Source organism: Corvus moneduloides, chromosome 9 (assembly GCF_009650955.1).
Source record: "Corvus moneduloides isolate bCorMon1 chromosome 9, bCorMon1.pri, whole genome shotgun sequence".
Lineage (NCBI taxonomy): Eukaryota > Metazoa > Chordata > Aves > Passeriformes > Corvidae > Corvus > Corvus moneduloides.
Window position 1 is genome coordinate 31,595,248 of NC_045484.1, and position 10,924 is coordinate 31,606,171.

At 47.8% G+C, this 10,924-nt stretch overlaps 1 protein-coding gene and 1 long non-coding RNA gene across 6 annotated transcripts; one reads left to right on the top strand and one right to left on the bottom strand.

Moving 5' to 3' along the window:
* Nucleotides 1-321: 321 nt before the first annotated feature.
* On the bottom strand, nt 322-10,437 carry DEPDC1 (DEP domain containing 1). 5 transcript variants are annotated; one of them, XM_032117653.1, is made up of 12 exons: nt 10,369-10,437; nt 9,519-9,784; nt 8,782-8,926; nt 7,949-8,067; nt 7,432-7,562; nt 6,900-6,947; nt 6,084-6,224; nt 4,790-5,617; nt 4,065-4,237; nt 3,217-3,393; nt 2,826-3,011; nt 322-1,039 (listed from the first exon to the last, which is right to left on the bottom strand). In XM_032117653.1, exons 1-12 carry the CDS (start codon nt 10,408-10,410, stop codon nt 899-901), a joined length of 2,397 nt encoding a protein of 798 aa, XP_031973544.1. In that variant the 5' UTR covers nt 10,411-10,437; the 3' UTR covers nt 322-898. The 5 variants fall into 5 exon arrangements, with proteins under 5 accessions (XP_031973544.1, XP_031973545.1, XP_031973546.1 ...); XM_032117654.1 differs by having other exon boundaries at nt 899-1,039; nt 6,900-6,944; XM_032117655.1 differs by having other exon boundaries at nt 899-1,039; nt 4,790-5,590.
* On the top strand, nt 2,974-3,656 carry LOC116447907. Its single transcript, XR_004241738.1, has 2 exons — nt 2,974-3,061; nt 3,171-3,656. It is a non-coding gene; the product is annotated as an uncharacterized LOC116447907 (long non-coding RNA).
* Nucleotides 10,438-10,924: the final 487 nt, after the last annotated feature.

The window sequence follows — 10,924 nt, forward strand, 5'->3', positions numbered from 1 at the left end:
GGACAGTGGGAGGTGTCCCTGCCATGGCAGGGGTGGGATGGGATGGGCTTTGAGGTCCCTCCCAACCCAAACCAGTCTGGGATCTCAGAGCCATGCAGTAGATTAATTATTATTAATTATTCCTTCCCAAAAATACTCCTGCAGATTTATACTCATGTGGGGGAACCTTTATCTTATAGTAATTAATAAGCAAATCCCTAACTCTGGAAAAAATAGGGAAATTCTGTATTCTGGTTCCACTCATCTCACTTCATGGGTCACTCCTATTTTGAGAATCACACCAACAGATCCAAAATGAATTTTCCATGAAAATGCCAGAAATACACTTCAAGTCTTTTAATATAAATAAATATCAAAAAACGGATGAGGGTTTTACAGATGATATGAACAGAAGCATTTTAGGGAGTAAGATAATAATTTATTTGTGGTAAACTGGCTCTCCTGGTTCTGAACTCATAGAGGCTCCTTTGTTTAAAGACAAACATTTTGAGAATAGAAAAGGCACTTAGTCACAACACACACACACATGTAAAAACTCCAATAAATGGCACAAATTCCTGACCAGACATTAAAAGGTTATAACAAGAGCAGGTCATTAGTTTCCCATAAAAAACCCATATATAAATTTTTGGTTAACAACAGCTTTATGTGGATTTTCACATTTTCCTACTCCAATATATTGTAATAATTTGTAAACAGATAAATATTTTTCTTTTAGAAGTTATTCCAAAGTATCTGCACAACAACAACAAAAAAGCTATTTTGGCACCTTTCCAGCACAGTGTCCATGTAAACATTTCCTCCTTCCACAGACCAGCCACTGCCAAACTCCTGCAGCAATTCCTTTGGTGAATCCCTCAGCCTTCCAGCAGGGAGAAATGGCTCAGGTGGGCTGAAATCAATACCTGAGGCTCCGAAATTTGGGTTTCCTGAGGCTCAGCATGGGCTGTTTGATGGTGGGTTTGTTCTCCAGGAGCAGCGCTTCCGTCTCTGTCGTTGGGAACCTGCTCGCGTAGATCTGGGGATATTCCTTCTGGAACTGCAGCACACACGAGCACCAATGACAAGATAATCCCACAAAAACTCCACACTCCACGGTGGTGTGCCTGGAGAGCTGCCTTCCAGGAATTCCATGGATAAATGAGTTTTACCCAACAGGGAGCCAAGATTCAGCCTGTTTTGGAAGGGCTCTCCCAGGAAAGCTTACACTGATTCCATGAAAATGAAAATACCTGGAATCAGAGATGTGATTTGGACGCTTTGCCTGTTTCCCATGCAAGGCCTCAGGAAGGGATGAAAAACTGTGAAATATCTGGACATCAGCCAAACCTTTCCACTGATGGATTCAGCCAACCCCTTTTGTAACTTCTGGTTGTTGGCACAACTGGGACCTTACCCTCTAGAAAGTGCCACGAATTTGGCTTTTCCCCAAAATTCCCAACATTTCCCATCAAGAAGAGTGTGTCCAGCAGGCGCCAGGGCAGTGCCCATCCCTGTGCTGGCACTGCTGGGGCACCTCCAGTCCTGGGATCACTTTTGGGCCCCCATTTCCTTCCTTTCCCCTGCTGCTGTGAATCATTTCTTACTCCTCACTTACTCCAAGTCTTAATCAACTGTAATTAACCATTCTGCTTTACATTCAGGAAGTTTTGATGCTCTTGAACCAAACCAGGCTCACTTTTAGAGGCCCAGAAAGTTTCCACAACACACATGGAAGTCAGAGCTGCATGAGGGGCACCAAAGCCAAGTGTTGCCTGCCCTGAAAAGCTGCTTGTTCAAATGGGAGTCACAAGACTTGCTTAGGAGATTCCAGGACAAGTACAGAACTATTCCATTGGGCAGAAACACTTGCCAAAGGAAAGAAAAACCCTCCAGGATTAAATCCTGCCAAAACTGCTGTGTTTTAGCCTTACTATTAGGCAAGATGTTGGTAAGCCAGAGAAGTGCGAGATAATCTTGAGCACTACAAATATTACAAAACACAAGGCCAAGGCCACCAAAAGAATGTTTCAGGATTGTGAAGAGAGAGTTTGGTCTCTTAAAGCCAACAATTATTGCTTTTAACACCTACTGAATTGAAACCCACCTATGGCATGTTAATGGTGACTTAGATGGCCAGTGCACCACAGGAATCCAGGCTGTGATTCCATCAGGAATCACTGAACAGAGAGCAGGATCTCCAGCAGAGTAATTTGATACTGGTTTTACATCATTGTTTAAACTCCACTGCTGCCAGGCAGAGTCAAAGTCTGGATTATCATGGAGTGGTCTGGGTTGGAAGGGACCTCAAAGCCCATCCAGTGCCACCCCTGCCATGGCAGGGACACCTCCCACTGTCCCAGGCTGCTCCCAGCCCCAATGTCCAGCCTGGCCTTGGGCACTGCCAGGGATCCAGGGGCAGCCCCAGCTGCTCTGGGCACCCTGTGCCAGGGCCTGCCCACCCTCCCAGGGAACAATTCCTGCCCAATCTCCCATCCAGCCCTGCCCTCTGGCACTGGGAAGCCATTCCCTGTGTCCTGTCCCTCCATGCCTTGTCCCCAGTCCCTCTGCAGCTCTCCTGGAGCCCCTTTAGGCCCTGCCAGGGGCTCTGAGCTCTCCCTGGAGCCTTCTCCTCTCCAGGTGAGCACCCCCAGCTCTCCCAGCCTGGCTCCATAGGATGCAGCATTAGAAACCATCTTTAAAATCCCAAGCAGAGCACACAAAGCACCCAAAAGCTCTTGAGCACAAACATTTCTCAGCACGTTCTGCTCCTCTCCTGCCCCAGGCTCTGGTGCCTGAGCCCTTCCCTCACAAAGGCACTGCAGAAGCAGATGAAATAAACTCACCTGTTTTAACTTTTTCTTTTTGTCCTTCACAGAGAGGTTTTTATCCTTGATGATGTTCTCCAAGAGCTCTGCCACTGCAGCCTGCGAGGTGGAGACCTTTTGTTCTTCAAACTCCTGAGGAGTGATTTGTTTGCAGTAGGAATATGTTGGCAAGATGGCACAAATGTCTTCTTTTTCCTGTTTGCACTGAAAGAAAAAAGGCTCTGCATGTACTCAACTCATTCTGTACTATTTGAGTAAGTACCTAATAAACACCCACACCCACTCACAAGCTGCAAAACATAAGATAACTAATATCTATACATTCAAAATACCCTGGGTTTATTTGCATTTTCCCACCTTCAGAAGTAACAATTAACAAATGAATTTGAACTGCTCTTATGGCACCAACCTGAGCCATCTTCAGGTACTCAAGGTGATCCCGCACAGCAACCTGCAGGTAAGCTGGGACTTGGAGTATTTCCTGCTGATGGTCCATCAGGAAGGAAACCAAGCGTGTGGAAAGCAGCTCATCCAGGTCTTCCTCCTGTGCACAGCGCAGCACGCAGCGGGAAAACGTCTGGATCAGCTGGAAGAGTTCAGCACAGCTTCAGTACACACAGCTGTGGGGTTTACTTGTCTTCTGTCCACTCTACAGTGGCACAAATTCTCCAGTACCAACTGCCAAGTATGGTCACACAAGGAGGAAGAGTCATAGCTGTTCCCTCATCTGAATTAAAGTAATTTTTTTTGGAATTGAGCAGCACTTTCAATTAAAAATACATATTCTGAAAAGGTAATAACACAAAAAGGCTTAACCTATGGAAAAATGAACATCTTCACAGAATCATAGAATAGAATCCTGGAATGGTTTGGGTTGGGACATGGACACCTTCCACTATCCCAGGTGGCTCCAAGCCACTCCAGCCTGGCCTTGGACACTTCCAGGGATCCAGGGGCAGCCCCAGCTGCTCTGGGCACCCTGTGCCAGGGCCTGCCCACCCTCTGAACAAAGAATTCCTTCCTACATCTCATCTAAACCTGAATCTTCAATTGGTCATCTTGAGACAAGTGAGGTGATTGGAAAAAAGCCAACCTAACCCAGACCTAATGCACACCAAGAGCCAGGTTTAACCTGGAAGGAGATGGACTTTAAGGTCCCTCCCAACCCAAACCAATCTCGGATTCTAAATGGCAGCTGGGTGAGAAATCAGACTGAAGAACCATCTGCATTTTAAGAAGAGATTTTCCTTCTCTTACCAAGGACCTGGTGCCCATGGCATCGTGCAGCCGTGGCATATCAACATTGCCACTGATCCTGGCCATCATCCGCAGCAGCAGCTGCAGCTTCCTGCGGTTCGGGGGTGGAAGCAGCAAGCAGCAGATCTGCAGAGCTTCCACTGCAATTCTTTCTAGGTGAGGCTGCAGGAGATCTACAGGTTAACCACAAACATGACTGGCATTAAGATTTGAACCAACTTCCAGCATATTTTTACCTCAATACCACAAATTTCTTAACTTTTCAGAGAAATCAGCTCTAACACAGTAGAGAGAATGTACAGGCCTTTGTTTGTGTGCTCATCTTCAACTTTCTTCATTATGGTGCAATTAGGACCATAATACAATTAAGGAATGACACTCATTATTCCCAGAACTATTTCCAAAAAATAATGATTTAAAGAGCAGAAAAAGACATCTCCAACAGGCAGGTGTGTGCAGATTTCCTGCCTCCTTCCTCACTTACCTGAGCAGAAAGGCCAATTACTGACACATCAAGCTCATACTCCAAAGATGCTACATACTACTATTTGTTAGCAGAGCTACAGCAATTTCAACAATTTAGCCAGCAGATTTTCTTTGAAAGCCCCACAAATCCATGTTCTATGCCTTATCCACAAACCTAGCAAGAGTGGCAGAGGTGAGGGAAGCAGGGATTAGTGAGGCCACATGACAAGGCAGTACAACATGCTGGAGAAAGCCCTTACTTGTGCCAGCCAACACACAAGGGGAGGGGGGGACAGAGCGTTCTGACAGTTCTGTGCTGCTCCTGCAGAGTCTCTTTTGGACGGTGCTGCCACAGCCCTCAGTCCTGCTGTGCACAGAGGGGCTGGCCTCTCCCTGCCCCCAGGGCTGCACCGTGATCTCAGCGATGGGTCTGTTGATGGCAGTGCAGCTCCTGCAGCTCCTCCTGCCCAGCAGGCTCAGAGAGCGGCGCTTTGATCCGTGGCTGCCATCCCACAGCTCCTCACCCCGGGTGGATGGGGCAGACACTCTCCTGAGGCCATGGCTCTGTGTTTGGCCCGAGCCAGCCCAGCCCAGCTCCACCACAGAAGTCACTTCATGCTCATCCAGCAGTTCTCCACTTCCCGTGATGGTGCTCACACCACCTCCCCGGAGGGAGGCAGATCCTCCTTTATTACACACACTCGAAGCAGCAGCTCCAATTCTTTCCAAGGAGTAACACCTTGTCCTAAATGCTCCACGTGGCTGTTGTTCATTCCTGAATCCTGCAAGATTCTGGCAGCTCCCTCCCATCAGGTTCCCAGCACTCCCTTGCTGACATGGCAGTTGGTGTTGCTGCCGTTTCTTTTCATGCTGCTTTTGGGCTCTCAGCTCTTCTGAGGAAAACCTCCTGGAAGCTTCACCTTTCTTCTTCTCATCAGGCTCTTTGAGGAGCAGGCTTAGGAGAAGACACTCAGTGGACTTGAAAGAGTTCAACTGAAGAGTTTTTGAAGGCTGGGGGTCACATTTCTCCTCTTGGACAGAACGTTTTCCACTGCCCAGATCTGGAATTGGGATGTAGCCACACATAACTATCAGGAAATGAAAGAGATGTTAAAGATGCAAGTGGTATGAAAGTGAACCAGTTCAGAGAGCTGCTAAATGGGCAGACAGACAACAAAGTTAAGATATTAATTAAGATATTAATGAAGAAGACTTTAGTTCAGTCCCAAAGCAATTTAACAAGGTAATTGCAACCAACATGCAAGAACAAAGACAGGTAACACTGCAACAGTGAGGAACAGGCAGAACAAGCACTTTTTTAAAGTTATTGTTATTGAATATTTAGAATGTGAGCTGAAACAGCAATTTAAATGGGAAAACATGAGACAGAACTACATTTTAATTAACACTAATACAGAATGGAGCAGTGACGATCCTCCTCAGATCTGAGCTCCCACACAGATCAGGGGGCCAAGCTCTGCTTTGAATCACACATTTGTCCCCCAGCTGATCTAAACTTACAGCTTCCCTGACTGTTTCTAAATTCATACATACCTAAGATATTAACAAAGAGCTCATAGTATTCAAAAGTAAGCAATGGCTCAGGCAGACTGTGAAAATAATCAGCAACTGTTCTGAACACGTCGCGCTCAAACCCACTGTAGGTGGCTTGGCTCATGTCATTGTTCCTGGGCCCTGAAAAGAGGGGAAGAAAGGAAATTCACACCAAAAATCCACAATTCCATTGTAACAGGAATTTTTGAAAATCAGCTGAAGTTTATTCTTGTTTCACAAGCAAAGAATCCTGCCAGCAATCCACAAATATTGTATTTGGCACAAATAGTGTAAGAGGTTCCAGGCAGCCACTGAAGAGCTGTGCTCAGTTCTGTTCCACACCAAGAAAATAAAGACAGAAAAATTAATCTATGGTCTTTATAGGTTCCTCTGCAAAATAATAACCAACCCTTTTATGTTCCTTCATTTCCAAAGCACAGTGATGCCAGTTCTCCCACAGGGAGTTCTGGATTCTTGAGCAAGAGGAAACTCAGCACATGGAAAAAAGCTCATTATCTCTGGTTTCATTTGAGAGGCACTCATCTAATTAATGTCTAGTTGATGGTTAAAAAACCCAAGAAAATTGCTGTCCCCAGCTTAATATAAAACGTAGGAAATGTTTTGGTCCAGCTCAAAGCCAGGGACTGGAAAAGGAAAGTCCCTTTCACTCCTGAAAAGCTGCACTAGAGGAAACCACACACAGGTTTTTGCCCAATTTCCGAACTGAAACATCACAACTGATTTCACACACACAAATATTTCCCTTTCCACTTTCAAAAGAGGTTTCTGGAACTTAGAAGCTCTTCAGGGACTTACAGTAGGCCAAGCACTTCATGGCTGACAACACCCAGTGAGGGAGGTCTTCTGAAATATAAACAGATAAACGCATTATTTACACACGAGCCCAAATAATTAGCAACTAATAATGGCTCATATGTATTAAATAACACTTAAAGTACAAAAGATTAAACTTAAAACTGACTTCAAGTATTGCTACACATGTGATTTTGATAGGACAAAGGGGAATGGCTTTAAGCTGAAGGTGGGCAGGGTTAGATGGGATCTTGGGAAGGAATTGTTCCCTGGGAGGGTGGGGAGGGGCTGGGATGGAGTTCCCAGAGCAGCTGTGGCTGCCCCTGGATCCCTGGCAGTGTCCAGGGCCAGGCTGGAGCAACCTGGGATAGGGGAAGGGGTCCCTGCCATGGCAGGGGGTGGAACAGGATGGGATTTAAGGTCCTTGAGCTGTGCTGTGGTTTGGGAAAGAAGTGCAAACAACAGACCATGAAACAGATCAGTTACTATTTATAAACAAAGAATGTTTAAGCAAAGCCAGGGAAATAAATGCCACCTGCTTTGTCCTGCAGAATCACCACCCCGTGTTTGCTGGTGCTGCTCATGTTGTACATGACAAACTCAGGAATGATCTGGGCCGGCTGCAGAACCTCCTCCAACGAGGGGAGCCCCAAAATGGTTTGCAAACTGGGGGAGGAAGAGAGCAGAGATTTGCAAGGAATGAAGGAAAACAGGTTCTTTTCATATCTATCCAAAAACTCTCGAGAAACTCAAGTGCTGTTTAATAACTTCTCAGTTCCAGGAGGACAATTTTCCCTGGGACAAACAGCAACAGTCAGCCAGGAAGAGCACCTGTGGTGTTTAAAACATATTTCAGCAACAGCACATGGCCAGAAATTCCTTAAACGCAACAATCCAATGGTAACAAATACATTGGAAAAGCTGTGTAAACAATGGCAAAAATATTCAGCTTAAAACATAGTTTTAAAAATTAAGAACAAATTGCAAAAGCTTGATTGGGCTATTTCATACCTCAGTGAGAAAGAAGGTGCTTTGGGTAATTTGTCACTTACTGTATCAGGATGATATTTCTCCATGTTTCTTGCACATATTCCTGGCTTATTTCCCTGCCTTGCAGTGTGTCTTCCTTCTTTTCTTGTATTACATCAGGTTTTGGTCTTGTTAAGTTTTCCTGGAAATGAGTGGTTTATACTGTAAGGAATACAAGGCTCTTAAGGCAATTAAAAATTAGAGAAAATTGGAATTAGAAGAACAGGGCATTCTGTGGAACATTAAATTCCACATGAGCCAGAGAGGAACCTTCAGCCTCAGCACTGAAATGGAAGCACACAACTAAAAAGCAAAAGAAGTGGAAAAAAAAAAAAACCAAACAACCTTGATCAATCTCAAAATCAGCAATTGAAAAGGTAAAAACACCTTAAATCCAGACTTACTAATATGTGAATTATCCTCCTTTAGGACTGGAATCTAAATTCAGAATTTATGCACACAAATCTCAAATTAATCAAGGGCCACGCGCACATTCCATCTTCTCCAAAAAGCTAAAGTTAAATGATTTGTGCCTTTTATTTGTCCCCCAAAGATAAATTAAGTTTCAACAAGGCCATATTGTGCACACAATTTCTAGAATTTCACCTTCCAGCCCTCCCAGTACTTTAAAATCCTGAGCAGGGATAATTCTGCACTGAGACAAAACAAAGAAAACCCAAAACAAAATAAAAACCCCTCCCATACCAATTTATTTCTTAATTCCTTACCTCCAAATGAGTTCTCAAGGCAAGATGCCACAACAGAACAGTGTCACTAAAAGATTCTAGTTTTACTTTTTTAAAGAGTAAAGATGATACAAGACAACTGCAATCCTGTAAGGAACAGAAGCTATTACCAGAGACTGCAGGAACTCCGGTTTTTTCAAAGCCCTCCTGGATGAACTGGGCAGTTTAAAAGGTTTTCCTTTGTCTCCAGAGAAGTTTTCCAAGTTCTCCCTTGGTGGGCTTGGTAGAGGTTTAACTGGAGATGTTGAAGGAAATCTGTAGTGAACAGGAGAGATGTTAAATACATTTAGAATTGGTCGGTAATCAAATAAATGACTTGACCAAAACGAAAACTCTCACTCCATACCAAAGTGACTCCATAGGACTGTGAAGAGATTCAGGAAAATCAAAAGGAAAACACTGATTTTTAAAATTTATCATATGATAAAGTAGCTTTGGGCTGTTCATCTTGATGCCAAAGTCAAGCTGAAGATGTTGGCACAGAGAAAGGCCAGAATGTGAGAAGTGAGGGCCTTTAATAGCTTTCATTTCAGAGCTGCTTGGCTCTATTTCCCACTTGGACTTTGTATAAAAGGTCCAAGAGAAGCAAACCCAGCAGGGAGCTACTACAAAACACTCTGGCTTCACTCCAAAGCACTGGAGTGCTGCTTGTATTCCAGCAAAAACCTCGGATAGACAAAAGCATGGACACAGGAGCAAAGCAGAACACTCAGAGGTGTAATATGATGCTAATAATTAAATTTTTGCCCAAAACGCTCAACCCAAAGCAAGTTCTTTTTACAAATCTGAGCATTTTAAATTAAAATTCTCAATCTGAAGGGCCACGGAATAATTTCAATCTCAGTACCTGTACAGGGCACCGTTGTCTTCCAGGTTTTCAGCTCCCCACCTGCCTTTGATATCCTCAATGACGTGGTTTTTGAGGAATTTCCGCAGCAGCTGCACCGTTTGCTGCCTGGTCACGTCGGGCCCGAAGCTGCTGTTGCTCCTCAGCACCTGGTGGAGCCAGTCCGCGGCCTCGGCGGCGGTGAAGCAGCCGCCGTGCGAGCGGAAGCGCCGCCGGTGCCGCCGCAGGGGCATCCCCGCTCGGAAGTGCCGGGTGACCTCGTTCCACTGCGCGGAAACGGAGCGAGCGCGGCAGCTGAAGCGGCGAGCGCAGCGTCCCGAGGATCGGGGCCACGGGGCGGGGGGCCCGGGGCACCCACATGTCGTGACAGGGGAGTCCCGGAGCGCCCCGTGTCGCGACCGCAGGGGGGGGGCCCAGGGCACCCCCCCCGTGGCGATAGCGGGCAGGGCACCCCCGGGCACGCACACACCGCGAACCGGGCACGGCGCGGGACGGCCCCAGGTACCCCCGTGCCGTGACAGGAGCAGGGGGCCCCAGGGCACCCACACTTCGCGGCAGCGGGCAGGGACCCTCCCTAAGCCCCCCCCATGTCGTGACAGCAGGCCCGAGGGGCACGACCACCTCCCGTCCCCCAGCACTCGCACGGGTGACACCGGCGCCCCGCTGCCCCCGCAGCAGCCGCGTCCCCGAGTCCCGCACGCGGCCCCGCCGGCCCGGTGCCTGAGCAGCCCCCGCCGGCCCGGTGCCTCAGCAGCCCCGCCCAGTGCCTCAGCAGCCCCCGCCGGCCCGGTGCCTCAGCAGCCCCCGCCGGCCCGGTGCCTCAGCAGCCCCCGCTGTCCCGGTGCCTCACCAGTCTCGTGGCGCGGTACGGCCCCGGCCCCGGCCCGGCCATGGCGGCCCCTCCGCCGGGGAGCGCAGCGCCCCCTGCTGGCCCCGCCGCGCGCACAACGGCCGCCGCCGCCGCCCGCCGTTTGAATCCGCCGGCGGCCGCTGATTGGCCGAGACAGGGGCACGTGGCGCGTGACGCCAGCGGCGGGCCGGCCTGAGGGGACTCCGCAGGCCACGGGTTCGGATCCCGCCCCGAGCACCTCGACAGGCGTTAATTACCCAACTGCGATTAACAGTAATTAACAGAAGCTCATTAATCCCAGTTCGTTACTTACCAGTAATTAACGTGCTGGGGCCGCTGGCCCCGCCTCATATCAGAGGTGCTTCGGAGGTGCAGGGGTGGCACTGGGTGGGCTTTGAGGTCCCTTCCAACCCAAACCAGGCTGGGATTCTCTGGAATTAAGTGGGTTTGGGTGGGAACGCCTTCACCTTGGTTTTCGCAGGATTTAATCCCTCTGTGCAATGAAGGTTATTCTGGGTGTGGCCAATACAGAATTGTCCTGCCTCAGCTCCGGCCC